At 45.3% G+C, this 18,981-nt stretch overlaps 1 protein-coding gene across 1 annotated transcript in view; it reads right to left on the reverse strand.

Moving 5' to 3' along the window:
- The window catches only part of Hivep1 (HIVEP zinc finger 1), a 127,664-nt gene that overhangs the window by 7,771 nt on the left and 100,912 nt on the right, over window positions 1–18,981 (reverse strand). Inside the window, 6 exon segments of the mRNA XM_045136367.1 lie at window positions 39–140; window positions 4,776–4,951; window positions 5,599–5,732; window positions 10,967–12,328; window positions 12,330–16,433; window positions 16,435–16,925. Of these exon segments, the coding sequence (XP_044992302.1) occupies window positions 39–140; window positions 4,776–4,951; window positions 5,599–5,732; window positions 10,967–12,328; window positions 12,330–16,433; window positions 16,435–16,925 (6,369 nt within the window).

The following is an 18,981-nucleotide window of genomic DNA, read 5'->3' on the forward strand; positions in this document are numbered from 1 at the left end:
GGTCAACTGCATTATAAAAGTAGGGTATAAAGCCTTACCTGATTCTTCTGTGTCTTGCTCATCTATTAAACCTACTGAGACGCCTAAATCCACACATTTCTTGCTATGTGCCTTGGACTTCATGTGTTTTGTCAGATTTCCTTAAGGGAAAAGAATGTTCACTAAGCGTATGTAGTATTATATTGTTACTGCATTTGTCAACACTGGAGAATTCAATTCCTATTCCCAATACATATACAGGTTGGAGTTGGACAATTTCAATGACTACCACTTGGATGAAAGACAATGCTAGTATTCACACGTCGATGTCACCTTGTGCTTCTTAGGGAATGGACTTTCAAGTCTGCTCTTTGTCAGTGTCTACTTTGGCCTTATGTGTTCTAGGCATTGTTTCTTATTTATTTCCTGTAATGTGGATACCTAATGCTACTTCCCGGATACATTACGACCTATAGTTCCCTGGAGTGAATTCTCACTAGTTGTGTTTATTGGCTCTCTCTCATAGTTCACATCCTTGAACACTTTGTTTTTTTAGTTTTAATTGTAAACTGGTCTTTAATAACACAGTTTTCTGTTGAGTCCTAGAGATCTTGAAGTTACAGAATCATCTCTGTATGACAGTAACACAGATGATTTTGTCTTGAACCTTAACAGTTCCATTGGTTTTGGATCGCCCTGTTGGTTTTGGTTTGGCATGGCATAGGTACAGGATTTTGTTTATAGCAGACAGCTTGGTTTCCAGCCCTGAAATGGACAGAACAGGCAGACAGGTTTATTTCAGGGGCTACTGACTTCAGAACAATCTATTAAAATCCCAGTCCTGTAACCATGAATCTTGCTTTGATTCCCCTATGGACTTTTAAATTCTTTTAAGCATCTGCCGACCATGCTGGCTTTGAGTTACTTCTCTATTTCTGGTACCCAGGAATTTTTATTTTTACAATTTGAATTTGACTATTGATGATATGCTGTTTGGGGTGATTTTAACATTATAAGCAGTATTTCCTGTTAGACATAGGAGAAAGGGTTATAAACAATACTTTTTTGTGTGGTACAGGAAATAGAGTTCTGGGCATTTCACTTTACTTACTGGCTATTCAGATCCTAACAGTGTCTCTAAAGGTGCTTTCTCTGGCATTGACGTAGATTAGAACTCTGTGTCTGGGTCCCTGGGAACAAATAAATGGGTACACCTGCTTAAGTGGCCATGACTGAGGAGGAACAGCTCAGATTCTCCTGAGCATGTCACACATCCCAAGTGGACAATGCTATCCAAAACACTGCCAACAGGGCACTAATGCTGTATAGTAGGTGTGAGACAAAATTCAAATGTTGAGTTTGATGGACAGGGCCAATTAGAAGAGCTACAAGTGCCCGGACCATCTGTTCAAATGCTGGGCTAGCAGTGGCAGAAGCCCACGCAGATCACCACATTCATCCAGGTTCACTGTCTTGATGAGTGCAAGTGGTCTGCGACGCTGGTCACGGCGGCACAAGCTGGTTCTGACTGAGTGTTGTACTCTCCTCAATCAGGCACATGGTGAGTGCTGAGAGCCCACTGGAAGAGGCTTCCAAGAGCAGAGCAGGGTGAAGACGCACCAGCCTCTGACTCCTGCCCAGATGTATCCTGTACTTATCACCTGCTTAAATGTTCTGTCTGTGACTGACACTCAACATTCAACATACTTAAAAACAGAATAGGAAACAAACCTGGAAGAACATTAACAGCTAGTGAATACAGGGTAGTTATAAAAACAATGTGTGTGAAATATATAAATCACTACTTTTCTATAAGAGCTTCAAAGGTTTTGCATGGAAAGTTATAAAAATGGTTGAATCACCTTTCCTGTAGCTGAGACTTCTGCATGTAAGTCAGAATGCTTTCAGTATAATAGTATTATAAAACAAATTTAAAAGACCACTAACCATTCCCTTTCATGAGACTTCTGTTCCTAGACAGCCATAGCAAGTTATCTGTTTTCTCAGAAGTTAATGGTTAATTGTACCTAGATGAATTTGGGGATTTAAAGCTTTATTAATCATTTTTCACAACTTGGATATTACTTAATCAACTTCCTAAGTAATTTAAAATAAAAATTTTCATTTTAAAAATGTATCATATGCACATTCAGATGCAAATGTCCCCTGCAATGCAATATCATACACCATGTGTATTAGTACTTTATTTAGTTAGTTTTGTTTTCCAAGGTAGGGTCTCACTCTAGCCAAGGCTGACCTGGAACTCACTATGTAGTCTTAGGGTGGCTCAAACTCAAGGCCATCTTCCTCCTACCTCTGCCTTCCGAGTATTGGGATTAAAGGTGCATGCCACCACAGCAGGCTTTTTACTTATTTTTATAGGTAAATTCCATGAAAAATTTAAACATTTATCTAAATGCTTTTGGGAAACAGAAGATGTTTGTTTCAGGATACCCAAAGCCACAGTTTTCTGTGAAATAAATGGGACTGTATCTTGCAGAGCTTCAAGTTCATATTGTTATTCAAAGCATACCATGAAAATAAATCGACTAAAATTATCTTGAAGTGTATTCATCTAATAAACTAAGCACACACATGATTAGCTCTGAGCTTCTGCACGGTCAGGAAGATGCAGGGTTGGACTGGAAACAGAGAGAGTTGGGCAAAACCTACAACCTAATTAAAAGAGAAGAGAAGAGAAGAGAAGAGAAGAGAAGAGAAGAGAAGAGAACAGAAGAGAGAAAAGAAAAAAAAAAAACAAAACCCTACAGATCTACTGCTATTTAGTTGCCCTCAAAAGGAGTTATAGGATCTAGCCGGGCGTGGTGGCGCACGCCTTTAATCCCAGCACTTGGGAGGCAGAGGTAGGAGGATTGCCGTGAGTTCAAGGCCACCCTGAGACTCCATAGTGAATTCCAGGTCAGCCTGGGCTAGAGTGAGACCCTACCTTGAAAAACCAAAAAAAAAAAAAAAAAAAAAAAAGGAGTTATAGGATCTACTTTAAGTAGACTTACTTAGATAGATTTCTGATTGTGTCACTAAGAAATGAGAACCAACATGCTAAGAATAGGAAATAAATGCATTTCTAATATTTTCAAAAAATGTGAATTTAGCTAAGTAGCATTAGCAGCTGTCTCTTCACAGGTCCCCTTGCTCTGATTAGCATTTAACAAACAGTGCCCAGACGCGGCTTTAATGTTCTGGGTCATTTCACTAAGACTAATGGAAGTCTGATAGCAGTATTTTTTCTTGCCAAGGAATCACTATGGTTTTATTTGGTTTTCTGTTTTAAATTGTTCATTCTTCCTTGCCTTTATTTTGTTATTATACTTTGTAATATAATTTGTTTTTTCTCCTATTTAAAACTATTCATTTCATATTATATGTAGATATTCTAAGATTTGATAATGATATTGTGTGCTTGATAATCTTTTCTTAGCAATGTTAGCCTTTTCAATAGGCTCCTGGTCTCATATTACAAGTTAATAGATGCTTTTTAAATTACAAGGTCAAAACCAATAAAAAAGCTAAAGATTCTCTAATAGTCCTCACACAAGACTCAGTAGTCACCCTGAAATACCCACACTTCCACCTCCAGGAGGGTCTACATCACTAACAAAGACCACCAAGTGAGGACTCCATCAATCCCTTTGGTTGCTTGCAACTTTACAGAAATATTCAATGCTGTCTGGATAATGTTTGTTTTGCTTTCACTCTCCTTTCAGACACCACTGACATTTGAAGAGCTCATTTGAAGCTATTCGGTTATCAGTTAGAACTTTCATTAAATGCCAATAAGTACTAGCCAAAGCTGTCGAAATTTTTGCAACAGAAATGATTGATCTTTACCAAAACTCTGTGAAGACAATCAATAGAACAGAAAAACACAAATGTGAATGCAGAAGGAATAAAAAGTCTCTATAAAAATAATTTTTTTTACAGATATTGCTATTTCAGTCAGGTATTCCTGTGACTACACTGCTTTGCAAACAAGTCTTTTGAAAGGGAGCACATGAAATATACATCTTAAGAAAGTATTATATAATGACTCATTAATAAGCAACAAACATTTTATAATTATATATCCAGTGTATACAAGAGAAACTTGTGCAGAATAAAATTATTTCATCATAAAGGCTTATGATGTAAACAAAAGCATAAAGAAAACAGGAGTTTGCTAAATATAATTTTAATGACTAGTTCTGAGATCTCTCTTTAAAACAATCAGTAGAAAGGTTAAACAGAAATTTAAAGCTGCAATTTGCCATTTTTGAAGTTTGAAAAAGCATCATAAAAAAAGAAATGGCTATTTATGTCTAAAATTAGACAATACAGTATTCATGAAATGAATACAAAAATTTATTGTGATTATTTTAAATCTCTCTTAATCTTTTGAGACTCAAATAAATTTACTTGTGGTCATAAAATTATTTTTCCCCAGGCCCAAAGTAAATATTTTTGAAAGTGTGTTAAACATCATTTTATGCAACTGTAACTTGGAGCCTAAAATATAAAGAGGCAGCTGACAATTTGAAAATGCTCTCTCTCTCTCCCTCCCTCTCTCTCTATATATATATGGATGTATGTGTATATATATATATCTACACACACACACATATTTTCTAAAAAAATGTAATTATAAAATACTTCCTTCCCAAATCTAGAAACATAAAAAATAAAGCTACAAGGCTAACAAGATGTAACTTAGTCCACTGAAGGTACTATCTATTGGAAGCTGAAGCCTGGCTCTCCTGCATTAAGCACGCACACAGGACCATAAAACATGCATGTAATACCTTTGGTCTTAAAGGAAAAGTTACAGTAAGTGCAATGGTAGGGGCGAACATCTGTGTGGGTTCTTATGTGTTTCTTTAACATGCTGGGTTTCTTACAACGTATTCCACATTCTTCACAAATGTACTTTCCTCTTCCCCTGCCTCGGACATAGACATACTCTTCATTTGATTTATACCTGATTTAAAGAAAAAAAAAATAAGGAGATCAGATTAAACATTGAATCTCTGAGAAAATATTGGTTAAATTCAACCTAAAAGATAATGCATAACTTTTATATACAATCTTTAAAAATCTTATGCATATATACTAGCACTTTCCCCTTTTCTACCTCACACTTAATGTACCAACAGTTAATTCTATCCACACTCATTCAGTATGTCTAATCTAAAAACATTTCCCTGGTTCTAAGACTGGTTTGAAAGTTTGCCTCACTGCTAAATTCAGTCACAGCGACAGTACTAAAATATTTCCAGCTCTAAAACTGGCATTTACAACTTGCTTTTCTTATAATAAATTACAGTAAGGCAGCAAGAGGGCAATGAAGGTCTCTCGTGGAGACCCCCAGCCATTCCTACTGCGCATCAGCAGGGAAGCCAGGTCCACTGTGAGATTAGCTGAACTTTGGCTTTTGGGCTCTATAATGTTCCCTAATCCCCATTTCCTTCAACATAATTGAATTATTTAACATAAGACTAACAAATCCTGTCAAAGAGATTCTACTAGTGGACTAAGAAACCTCACAATATTTAAGTAAAATCATCACTGACAAGTCTTCATTCACATGAAAGCAAATGCACAGTTAAGAATAAAATATGTACTTGCCCTCCATCAAATATTTTAATTCTTCTTGGTTCACTTTTGATTAAGGAATTTTCTTTATCTTGCTCACTGTTAATTTCAGAGGCATCTTTATTGCTGAATTCAACTACTGTGGACTTTTGATTACCTAATGCTCTCTGAAAGGAGAAAAAACAAAAAGACAACTAATTTAATTCAGCTGAAAACAAAAAACATGATGTTTCGTTGGAAATTACAACAGCACAGACAGTATAGAACACGGAGTTAAATCAGCGGTGTCTAACACTCCAAGAGGCAGTGGAATCCAAGGACGCTGGCTTTTTCTCATTTTGGCTAACTCAAACCAAACGGAACTGTCTCCTGTTGTGCCACGGTCCCTAACACAGTCCAGTAAGTCTCCCACCTTGGGATTTCATGAACTTAACAGAAGTGCTTTAAAACTATCCTTACAGGGCTGGAGGGATAGCTTAGCAGTTAGGGCATTTGCCTGCAAAGCTAAAGGACCCTGGTTTGATTCCTCAGGACCCACATTAACCAGATGCACAATGGGGTGCAAGTGTCTGGGGTTCGTCTACAGTGGCTGGAGGCCCTGGCATGCCCATTCTCTCTCTCTGTCAAATAAATAAATAAAATATTTTTAAAAACCTATCCATAAATGTCATTTACCACTCCACAGTTTCAATGTATTTCTTAGCTTGTTCTTTGGAAGTGGAAAGGCATCTCTTTGGGCATGTCTCAGCTTCCCCAAACACACCCCGAAGTCTCCCACGTGTGAGCACTGCAGAGGTAAAGCAGGGCCACCTGCTAGTACCCAGCCTGCCCCCTTCCCGTTCTTTTAACTAGAGCACGCTCCTCTAGTACCCAGCCTGCCCCCTTCCCGTTCTTTTAACTAGAGCACGCTCCTCTAGTACCCAGCCTGCCCCCTTCCCGTTCTTTTAACTAGAGCACGCTCCTCTAGTATCCAGCCTGCCCCCTTCCCGTTCTTTTAACTAGAGCACGCTCCTCTAGTACCCAGCCTGCCCCCTTCCCGTTCTTTTAACTAGAGCACGCTCCTCTAGTACCCAGCCTGCCCCCTTCCCGTTCTTTTAACTAGAGCACGCTCCTCTAGTATCCAGCCTGCCCCCTTCCCGTTCTTTTAACTAGAGCACGCTCCTCTAGCGCTGCTTCCACGCTGCCTTAGGCAGGTCAGGTCACAAGTCAGGGTTAGCCCAGTAATGAAATCCTTGGGAAAGGATACTGACCATCAAAATGATATGCCACATACAGTTTTTCTACAGGAAACACCACCTTAAGGCTTTATATAAAATTTTATAGGACTGTAGCATTTTTGTCAAGATCAAGTGTTAAGTAGCAGAACCCTCTGGCTGAATCTGACATGTGGCACAAATTCTCTAATAAAGAGCTTCTTTCATACTAATCTCCTTTAAAAAAAAGTTTAATCATCCCAAGATGATTCAACAAGTCACTGGAGAGTGTGTATCATGGAGGGGCAAGTAGTCTGGGCGAAGTGATTTGGGAAGCTCCTGTCCTCACAATGACGGGGGGAAAGGCTACTGGCCAAAGGTTCTCAAGAGAATGGAGGTTACTGACACTGCCCACCTCCCACCTCGTTCCTTCCTCTCCCTACAAAGCAGAAGGCCAGCTTCCCTACGATGTGGAATACATGCACATTCCTTGCCTGGCCTTTCTCGCTTTAGCAATTCTCCACACAGCTCCCTGTCTTGGTGAGCACTCGGTAGCCCTCACCTCCTGGTCACCTTGTGCTCACTTGTACTTGCCCAAGTTTTCAGGTGAACGCCCAGGACACTATTTCCTTCATCTGTGAGTGCTTGTCCACTCCATGGCATCATTGGTGTGTCAGTGCCTGCTTTTCCTTTATTTTGTTTGTTCCTCATATTTCAAATCACAAAGGCGCTGCCATCTGAGTTGTGCACAAGTCAACCCAGTGTCCGCCTGAGCCACCCGCTATGGACTCAAGTGTCCAGCGGCACTGCGAGTGTCTTTGTGACGCCACACTTCAACAAGGGCCGTGCTACATTCTACCCTGGCCTGTATGATGCTACTTCCCCCGGCTGTCTCCCTTCTCCTTTCTGCGAGGGTAGTTCTCTGGTTCTCTTACGGATTTTCTTCATCTTTTCCTCTTCTTTCTCCTTCCTCTGAGCAGTTTCATTAACCACAAGCAAAGGAATCTCTGTTCCTCCCCCTGCAGCTCTCTTTGGAGACCCAAATCTAGATGTGTACTTCTAGATATTCCTTTTAAGGATTTGGTACATGGGGGAAGCCTTTATAATTTTCACCTGTGGGTAATGCAGACTGAACCTAGGGTGTCACACAGCACTCCCAGTCTGGCAAGACCCTTTTCCACGGGGGCCTCAGGGATGTCAGTGATGCTCGCTCTCTGGGCATTCTTGGGCTGCGGTCTCATTCCAGATTCCGATCTCACGGGCTTAGTCTGTGCTGTTAAACCATGAATTCTCCCAGCACCCAGGTGCGCTTTCCTTTCCTGACACAATCCTTTTCCAAGACCTTGCACAGGCTCTGGCTGTTACACAAATTTTCTAGCTTCTGTTACTCTTTCAAACTTGCAAAATCTTCTGCCCATGCTAGATTCCTTGTAATTCTTTTTTTTTTTTTTTTTTTTTTTTTTGGTTTTTCGAGGTAGGGTCTCACACTGGCCCAGGCTGACCTGGAATTCACTATGGAGTCTCAGGGTGGCCTCAAACTCATGGCAATCCTCCTACCTCTGCCTCCTGAGTGCTGGGATTAAAGGCGTACGCCACCATGCCCAGCCTCCTTGTAATTCTTTAAGAGAAAAGATTTCTTTCATTTCCACACAATTTAGTAGCCTTTTAAAATTACCTTGTTCCTGTTTGTCTAGATATTATTTATTTATTACTATCATAAACTCGGCTAAAGAATTAGCACATCTTTGAGTGCCTGACTCTACCCACATGCCCCCCCAGCACTCTTCCAAGTTCTTATAGAACTGTTCATTTAACATTGCAACACTGACACTGCCATGCTTTCTTACTGATTTTCAAATGTTTATGAATCTGTATTCTATGCATGTATGTGTATAAACCTGAGAGTTCATCCATAATTGTGATGCATAGCGCTAACATGATGCCCTTACCTATTTAATCACTAAAATGATTTTTCCCTACTTTATAAAACCAACAATTCTAATGATTCCTAAAATTATCTAATTTTTTTTTTATTTTCTAGAGTTTGTATGTATCAATTTATATCTTAGAAAGTGCTAACTTTATTTCACAGATTAAGCAGTTAATGAAAAAAGGAAGATTCACTCATACACATGGGGATAATTTTGGAGCTTGGACCTCATTATATGGAGCTTTTTTAAAAAAAACTTATTTGAGTGACAGAGAGAAGTGGGAGGGGGGAGATAAAGAATGGGCACACTAGGGCCCCAGCCACTGCAAACGAGCTCCAGACACATGTGCCACCTTGTGCATCTGCCTTATGTGGGTCCTGGGGAATCAAACCTGAGTCTTTGGGCTTTTCAGGCAAACACCTTAACTGCTAAACCCTCTCTCCAGGCCAATGGAACCTCTTTCTTCCTAGACAGCATCAGCCACAGCAGTCCAAGGAGACTGACCTAAAAGTAATTATCCCTGCTATCGACTGTCAGGAGAGGGAAGAGGAAGCCACCCACTGGATAGTAGGACATTGCCTCTGCATAATCCCACTGTCTACATCTACCTGAGGCTATGAAGAAGCACCTTGGTGACCGCAGCAATGTACTTTATGTGCAGCAGTGAAGGGTCACCTTTTCTACATAAAAAGTTGTTCTCAAAGAGCATTTAATCCAAAGAAAACCCAACTTTTTACAAGTTTAGAATCTATACGCCCATGAAAGAATTGAAATTTCAAGGTCTCATCACTTAAATTTCAATAGCATTTACATGGTCTCCTTGAATCCACCCAGTCTTGGCTGTCACTGAGTGTTTGGGGGACATCAGAGAGAGTAGGAGAGATTTTAAAACAAAAAAGTCTAATGCAACTGACGACCCTAAAAGTTTTCATTGATCCTACAGTCCTGTACCAAAACCTTCTACAGTAACCACTTTGCACAGTTATAATGCAAAATGGGATCTATTTTGCTCCACTGGGACTGAAGAATGGGAAGGAAAGGTGTTTCCGGAGGCAAATCAGAATGTGTTAAGGGCCGTCTGCGCTGGGGGGTTGGCCATGCTGTCCTCGGGCATTTCTCCAGACTGTGGTAGCTCCAGCAGGCTCCTCAGACACGCCTGCTCTTTCTGTGCCTGCTCCTCTGTTTGCATCTCATAGTTAATTTGGCTTTTCAGATAACTTTCATTCCTTTCCTGTTTATGCAGAAAATCCTCTAGAAGGACTAAGAGATCCAGATCCCTCATCGGGGTCACTAGGGTGTTCATGTCTTTCAAGAGCTTAATTCTTTTTCCATCTCCAGAACCAAGGTCAGGACTTCCAGAGAAGTTCCCCACTTTTCTATTTGAGGCCTTTCAATAGATGGAGGGCTGACTTGACCATTTAGTTTTTTTACATATCTCAGGATCTGTCTAGTCTGGAACCTCTCCACTTCAACCTGGTCATCGAAAAATGATGCAAAAAGGGACTTTTCCTTCTCTTTACTATAGTGGAAGCTCATGGATAAATAAATGTCACTGGTATTGATCTGTTGAGTGGCTATTTGGTTCATGAGAGGAATCAAGTTTTCAGGAGAAGATGCCATGCTTTTCTCTTCCTCAGCTTCCACCTCAGCCCTGGGGAAACCCAACCTCAGATTGCACCCAAATTTTTATAACTTTAAATTACACCCTGAAGTTTGATCAAATGAACTTATCAAGTACATAAATTCTTTTGCAAATCTTAGCAGATCTAAAGGCTCTCAGCTATGCTGAACAGGAAGCAACTGGCTGGCAAAGGCAGAGGGCAACTGAGAGGAGGCGCGAGACGAGTATGGCAGGCTCCGTGCTGACCCCTGATAAAAATGACCACCTGTGATGACCACAGCTGCGGAGCATGTGTGATCTCTTCAGCTAACAACTCCTGAACAAAGAGAAAGATCCTGTAACCATGCGAACTCCATCTGAGTAGAATTGTCATAGTTAGCTGACGGGGAAAACAAAACCAAAAACGCCAAAATGATCTGTGCTCCAAGGAAGTTACTGCTGCAACAATACCTCAAAAGCAACGGAAAAAGGACACCAGGCGATCTTACCAGCGTGAACTCTCAGGAGGACTATGTCACCTTTTCTCCCATAACCACACACATGCAGCAAAATACGCTATTCTAAATTAAGTACTAAAGCAAACTATTGAAAAGTATTAAGATTTGTTGAAATAGATCTGCACAAACCATTTTGAAGACAAATTATATTTCAAGTACCTTGCTTAAGTTGTTTTTCCACTTGCTTGAATAGACCAACAAATCTGACTTTGAATGGGTGGTTATTGCTTCACAATATAGTGACTTTCCAGTCTTCTGTTTTGAATTAAGAAGAGAAAGAGCAACTTTTGTAGGCAAATCAAGTGGATTTGGATTACTGGAGCTCACTGTCCATTCGGTATAGGCTGAAGTTTTCTGGTCATTTTGGGGCAAATGCAGTGACTTCTGCCTTAATAGGTAACACCAGGTAAAGCTGGTTGCAGTCTTCAGGCTGGGGAAAGATGGCTGTTGGGGATCTGACTTGCTGGACAGAGATGGATCAGAGGAGGCTGGTGGTGTACTCTGTCCTTGGATGTTGACCTTGTCAACTTGATTTTTAAGCCCTGGAGACTTCCTTTCTTGGTTATTGCCTATAGATTTCAAAGGAGAAACATGGGCATTTTCTAAAGGGTCATGTGAATTTGCCACTGTAACAGTCAATGACTTAGGTGGGCTGTTTTCAAATTCTTGCAATTCACTGATAGGTTCTGTGACTACAAACCTGGGTTGTTCTGATGACAGACTATCAGCTGGCAAAACGCCTGTCAAATTAGCAGTGTTGTTACTAGTTCCAGGCTGAGAAAAGTCACCCTGCTCTGAAACCCCTCCTCCAAGGGGCTCGGTGGTACAGAGCTGCCTAACTAGAACTGGCTTCTGTTTCGGGCCATCGCTAGCTCTTGGGCTCAGTGGCTCTGAGGGCCTCATGTTTGGGGCACAAACAGCTCCATGTTCATCTTTTGCCCGCTTCTGGTGCTTTTCCATGGCAATATCTAAACTGTTTGCTGGCGAAAGCATCCTTTTACTTGAGGCTGAAGACTCCTGTTGGGGAGAGAGTCTACCCACAGACGTCTTCTGAGTTATGGGCAAGGATTCGGAAACTGGAGAATTTTGGCCCATATCTGAGAGAACATTTTCGCATGGAAGGTCAGGAGTTGGCAATGCATGAGGGGGACCTTTTGGCAATGTTGTAATGGGATTCTGTTCCTCACTGACTGACACGGCACTTTGATTTGCCTGGCAAATTGGCGTGTTGGACAGATCTTGGGTCACTAGAATTTGTGGCAGAGACGTGGCAAAACAGTATGTGGGGCCTTTAGACTGCAGGTGTACGGGCAGCATGAAGGATGCTGGCTCCTTCCGCAACTGATTGCCTGGCAGCCCGGGCTGCAGTGCTGCCAGAGTACTTGAGCTGGCCACAGGCTCTCCTGCTCTGGCTGGTACTACTACTGAAGCTGGGCTGTGATCGGCTACAGCTGGGTCTGCAAGAACTTGATTGGGCAAAGGCCGCAGAGGATTGACAGAGCAAGCCTGGCTGGAAGGGGGGGGCCTGACACTGAAGCTGGTATTTGGGAGGAAAGCAGTCCTCGACTGTGACTGCGGAGGACACGCACACCATGGAGCACGTGTCTGCTCTGATGCCCGGGGCAGGCACCGGTAGACGCGGGTGCACGTTTTGATGGCTCAGGGGTGCATGGGTTTGATTTAACAAACTGGTACCAAAGGGCTGCTGAGGAGTAAAGCTGTTAGCAATGCCAGTGCTTGACCCTTCCACGTGCAGATCCGTAGTTTGGGTCCAGGACTGCAAGGTGTGCACAGGAAACCCCGCCGGAGATGTGTTAGGGAGCTGAGGGCCCTGTGGCAGGCCTGCCTTCACACTGGGAAGGGTGATGTTCTGGAAAGGTGAGGTGTGGAGAGGAGACAGGTGACTCTCCTGAGCGATATTTAAGGATATCTGCCTGATCAATGGACCCCGTCTCCTTTCCAAAAGGGGCACATGCCCAGTGACTCCCACCCCAGCAGGGGCAGTGAAAGGCTGTGATTCAGTAAGTGCTGCTACCCCGGGCGGAGTCACGCTGCCACAGTCGAACGACTTACTCCGGAAGTCAGAGACCTCCATCAGTGCGGGCACACAAGTGATCTGCTCGGATGCAGCCCGCCTCATCTCCCGGTGACTCCCGGGGATGCTCAGTGTGTTGGGGCCTGGTGGAATCAAAAGAAACTCTGCTTTACTTGGAAGGTCGGTTTTGGGGGAAGCCTCCGACTTAGAAACATCCTCGATGTCTAAGGAGGCCGAGAAGCTGGACGTGTGTGACAAGCTGCTCTCCCGGCTGGGACTCCGGGAAATAGTGGAGTCGAAGCTTGACTCAGTGGAGGAGTGCTCCATCTCGGCCAGCCGGAGCCTCTTCTTCTTGGGTGGCAGCTTCTCTGTTGGCAGCTTGGACAAAGTCTCACTGCGCGGAGGCCAGCTGAACTTCTCGGCCTTCTCTTCGTCGCGGGCCTGGGCTTCCTGGTCTCCGTCTGGCTCTTCGGTGACCAGAATTTCTGGGACTTGGATGTTACGCTGCCGGACAAGTCGTGAGGCCTGTCCCGACCCGTGCCGCTCACTCGTGCTCATCCTGGAGCTCTCCTGGAGCTCTCCTTTAAGCGAGTCCGACAGAGCAGCCTGGTGAGGGTGGTGGACGTCCCTGGGTGGGTGACCTTCCTCTGGGGAGATGATGCCTATCACTTTCAGAGCCTCAGGCTTCCCAGCTCTCCTCAGCTCTTGGAAAGAAACCATGGAGCCTCCTTCAAAAGGTTCCGACTTGTCAAAGGAGTTGGGCCGGCTCAGAGCATTGGTGTGCTGGATGACAGAGATGCCCGTCCCTGGCCTCTTCCCCTCTAGCTGCTCCTGGGCTGCTCGGCTGAGCTGCTGCTCCCCCGCGGGCGCCGGCTCGGAGCCCCTGGCCACGAGATGAGCCTGGGAGCTGCGCGCCTGGCCCGCGGCGTGTGGCTGCTCACTGGTCAGGGCAGCAGAGGGCCTGGAAAGGCCAGGAGCACAGCCCAGGGCAGGCGGGAGCTGAGGGGCTGGCGTGCTTTTCAAAGTCCTGCTTTCCCGAGGCTGTGGGTCCTCATCGTCTCCCACACTTTTCATCTTCCTTCTTTTCCTAATCTGGGGTGTCTGCTCCCACACCCCTGTGGGAGCAGCGACCCTGTAGTGTAGGACCTGAGGCTGCAGCCCGCTGGATGCAGGGCTGGGCTCAGGCTCTCTCAGAGCTACCTTTGTTTTAGGCCCATGCAACTCTGAACAGTAAAATTTTTTATGGTTCTCGAAATTTTCAAGTTTCCGGTATCGATTTCGACAGGTTTCACACTCAAACATGGTCCCTCGACCCTGATGAGACTTCTTCTTTTCCAGGTGCGAGGGCTGCGCTGCTGGCCTGCTCCGCCCTGGTCCGAATTCGCTGCTGCCTGGGCACCCTTGGCAGCCCTCGTCCAAGGACGGCCCAGCACCCACAACGTGGTGCTCGCTGGCTGAAGGGTCTTCCACCGCCGCCTGCCTGACAAGAGGCCGGGGATGTCCACTGTGAGGCACAGAAGGGTTGGGGCCTGAGACGAAGACATCATCGTAAAAGGTGCCAATTTTGTCATCAAATGACTGGCTTCCTCTCAGTGGGTGAGGGGGAGGAATTATACTTGGAGGGACTGCTGAATACCCTGTGGTTGGCATGGAGTTACTTCTCGTGATAGGCAGACAGTCTAAGGATGGTACAGACAGGAGAAACACTTGCTTTGACTTCTCAGTAGGGGTGAATGGGGACTTGGGTATATCCGAGCTTGAACTAGTTCTCCGTCCCATTGGCTTTAGGTCAAACTGGAAAGAGTCTTTAAAGATGTATGACTTGGGAGAGTCGATACTTCCTCGTCTGGAAAGCGAGGTTCTCCGCGGCTTCACGCTGTCCAACTGCTTGTCATCGACCAGAGCTTCGTTATCTGAGATGAGTTTGGAAATCCTCTCCTCCAGAGTCTTGGTGGCCAAGGGAGGGCGCATCTGGCCCGGTGACGGTGACACTGAAGGCTTTTCCCCCACGGGCAGAGCAATGGGTGCTGGGGTACTGACCCGAGGAGCAGGGGGTGCGCTGCTCTTCGCAGAGTCTGGGTCCATGGTAGGGAAGTTTCTGGCAAAGGGGGTGGGTGGGCTCACTGCTTGGTCGGCGCTTTCAGAACGTGAGAAGTAGCCCGAGTCTGTGCTTCCTAAGCTCCGGGGACTCAGAAGCTTCCCCTGCTGCTCCTGGGAGTCGTCGGTGGCCTGCTGCCTCTGGAGCTGGCCGTGCGCCGGCCCCGCACGGGGCTCCTGCTCTCCGCCAGGCTGACCCAAGTCACCTTTCTGAAGGGACTTTTCCTCAGGCTCCAGGGCGGCGGCTGAACTTGACAGCGTGTTTGCAAGCTGAAGGTCCTTCTGCCCTTGCGTGCTGCCAAGCTCAGGCTTGGGACTGACAACCTTTGAACTGTTGATTTTGAAAGGGGACATGTTGACAGAGTGGACCACAACTTTTGGTAACTCTGTCACAGCTTCTGGGTCTGAAGGCCTGTCCTGAGGTGAAAAGCCAAGTGCCACATGATCTGGGATGCTTGGAAGAGAAACTGATTGGGGCAAAGCTTCAGGATTTGATAACTTCTTCATTACTTGCACAGGCCGCAGTTCCATGGTGCCTGGCTCAACCTGCCTCCCATCAGCGGGGCCCTCCTCCTCGCTCTCCCCGCTGTCTTCTACATCCGAGTGGACACTAAGTGCTTTGGGGGACTCTTGAGCCAAGAACAAGCCACCAGCATCAGGTTGCAGGACGAGACCCAGTTTGATTGTGTGTGCGTGGGACTTTTTGTGCTTATAGAGATTACTTTTAGTCTTAAAGGAAAACCCGCACGTCACACAGGGGTAGGGGCGCTCTCCCGTGTGGGAGCGGATGTGCTTCAGAAGCACGCTGGGCTTGGCGCATGCGCGGCTACAGTACTCACAGATGTATTTCCCTGGCTTCTTGGGCTTCTGATCTCTCAGGAGAAGACTGCACATCTGCTCAACACTCTGACTGACAACAGAAGCCACAGGAGCTGAACTGTACAGTGGCCCTGGGGGTGGCTGTGTGGTACTGGCCGGACTTGCTGAGACGGGAGAAGCTGATTCTACCTGCTGGTTGGGGGGAGGGACCACCTGAGTTCTGCTGGAAGGAGAAGTGAAGCCTACAGTTGATACCACAGCTGTGTTATAAATCTGTTCAAGGTTGGCATTCTCTTGAATTTGTGGATTTGTTAGCAGTCCTGTGAAGGCTGAATGCCCTGGAGGCTGGTGCTCGTGTTGGTTCGGTGTGGACACAAAGTGCTCATGTGGCTGAGAGACAGGCCGGGCTGCCGTGGGCTCATCCTGAGTGGCAACCACAGGGACTGGGTAGGAGATGCCAGGGGAACACTGGGATTCAGCAACAAGCTCTTGTGAAGTGTGCCCCGGGGGATCCCCAGAACTGTTCTTTAACGTAGAAGGGGAGTGGACAGTTTTATTTGGTCTTAGCTTTTCTGTCCTAATTGCACAAGATGAGCCCTTCTGTGATAAGGTGCTCAGCTCTGGCTCCATTGCTTTCAGTAAGACATCAAAGGCGGTATTCGTGTAGGAGGGGGGGCGTGCTGCTACAGTGAGGATGAGGATGAGGACGAGGAGGAGGAGGGACGCACTCACTGCGCTCACTCCTGGATGGACTGGGTGAGGTGCTCCAGGGCTGCTTTTCCTCAAGGACACTGAGCTGGGCGGGGTCGGAGCCCTCAGATCTCCATCTCCGCAGCTCTGCTGGGTGGGATAGAAATGAGGGCTTCTTTGGGGAGATTGAGTCTTCAGATTTTGTGGCCTCAGCAATTACCCCGGGCGTTTCTCCGTTCTGTTTGGTGAACTGTTTGCCATTCTTCACCGGGACGAAGCTGTGCTTCTTGTGAGCCTCGGAAGCCCTTGGAAGGGTAGGGAATGAGGGCACCTCGGTGTTCTGCTTGTGTTTTGTCTGAAGAGGATTCCTCAAAGGGGATTTTGGTATTTTCTTCAGGTGATTCTCTGCAACGATCTTTTTCCGTTTCACACCTTTGAGGGATTCAGAAGCTCCTTTCACACCAGCCTCAAGGATTTCTGTAGGGAAAACAAGAAAGAAGATGTGAAATTACACATATTCCAATCATAATTTTTTGTTTGTTTGCTTGTTTGTTTGTTTTTCGAGGTAGAGTCTCACTCTAGCCCAGGCTGACGTGGAATTCACTATGTAGTCTCAGGGTGGCCTCCCGAGTGCTGGGATTAAAGGTGTGCACCACCACACCTGGCTCCAATCATAATTTTTAAGAACTAAGATTACGATGAGGCAGAGGCAACTTTAATAAGCTGCATCTTAAGACAACTGCTGATCAAAACCAACAGGACATTCATGCAGAGTGTGGTGTGCAGATCCAGAGCACACTGCTTCTTTCTGGAGGAACCAGGCCCAGACTAGATCTTCCACACTGGAATGACTACTTGTTAGCAGAGCAACTGGCGGACACCTCCGACTGGGAAGGCCAGCCAACAGACAAAGAGACTCATGCTTTCCACACTGATATGGGACTTCCCCACACACAGTCTGTCGCTCCAGCAAGTCTGTACTTAGGCAATGCTAACGTTCTGATGAGAAGGGGCCAATTGCATAGTAACTTTTAGAGGAGTTACACCTGATGATCATGATACATAATTTGGACAAATCAGGAAGCACCTTACTATACTATAGCAATTACATCAGAGAACAGAAGATAAAAAAAAGTAAAGCAAGATAGTTATTTGTGGTTTCTGATCAACAAAATTAAAGTCATCAAATCATGATGGCCCATGGTTTAAAAAAAATTAGCCAGGGCTAGAAAGATGACTTACTGGTTAAGGTGTTTGCCTGTGAAGCCAAAGGACCCAGGTTTGACTCTCCAGGACCCACATGAGCCAGATGCACAAGATGGCACATGCATCTGGAGTTCCAGGTCAGCCTGGGCTAGCACAAGACACTACCTTGAAAATAAAAGATGGGGTGACTGACTACATGTGATGGCTGAGTTTGTTGTCAACTGGATCTGTTTTTTAATCCCCATTTCTGAGTGTGTCTGAGGTTGCTTCCAGGAAGGATTAACTGAAGGAGGAAGTCCTTCCTCGAAAGTGAGCTCTTCCCCCAATGTGGACAGCCCCTCTCTGGAAACTCTGGGAAAAAAAGAATCCCTTCCTCCCACCTGGCTGCCGGCTGTCTTCACGCGTGGACTGAAGACCGGTGTAGACTGGAGCCTGGCTCTCAGGAAGCCTCCAGGGCTTCAGTGTTGGACTGGGACTGCTGAGGCATCCAGTCTAATGGACTGAACAGCTACCAGGTTTCTTGACTCTCAGGTCTACAAACTGTTATTGTTGGGCTGCCATAAACTAATCCAATAAATTCCCTCATAATACAATTCATTCTGTCAGTTCTGTTCCTCTAGAGAACCCTGAGTTATACACTGCAAGAGCCAGTAACAGGGAAAAGAAGTTGTCAGCCCTGCTACATTTTAAAAAGGATGTTCAACAAATCCCTCTCGTTCTTTACCTGTTCTTCTACGAAAGGGCACTTCCTGCTGGCCTTTTCCCCACAATGCACAGAGCAGAGCGCCACGCTTTCCTCTCTCATAGTGCAGATAGGCTGACCATCCGAATCGTGACCTCTGCCACCAAGTGAGCACTCTCCCTACCTACTTCCTAACAGCTGGGTGTGCGTTATAAAAGAAAAAGCTAGCCGGGCGTGGTGGCGCACGCCTTTAATCCCAGCACTCGGGAGGCAGAGGTAGGAGGATTGCCATGAGTTCAAGGCCACCCTGAGATGACAGAGTTAATGCCAGGTCAGCCTGGACCAGAGTGAGACCCTACCTCAAAAAACCAAAAACAAACAAACAAACAAACAAACAAATAAATAAATGAAAAAGCTTCCAGGCTAGGAAAACGCCTTTGTGGCAAACCAGCTGGAGAAGCAGTCCCGGGGCCTAAGGCCCTGCCCAAGCCAAGTCTCACACAGGACTTCTTCAAGCAGAGTCCAGACTGGTACAAATGATTTTTTTCCACTGCTTCAAGTACTTTGTGAAGAAAGTTTATGTTTTCAATCATTACTGTTTTTATATCATCATTCTTGTTGTGGCTGTTATTTCACAGCAGACAT

The sequence above is a fragment of the Jaculus jaculus genome, chromosome 17, assembly GCF_020740685.1.
Source record: "Jaculus jaculus isolate mJacJac1 chromosome 17, mJacJac1.mat.Y.cur, whole genome shotgun sequence".
In the NCBI taxonomy this organism is placed as follows: Eukaryota; Metazoa; Chordata; class Mammalia; order Rodentia; family Dipodidae; genus Jaculus; species Jaculus jaculus.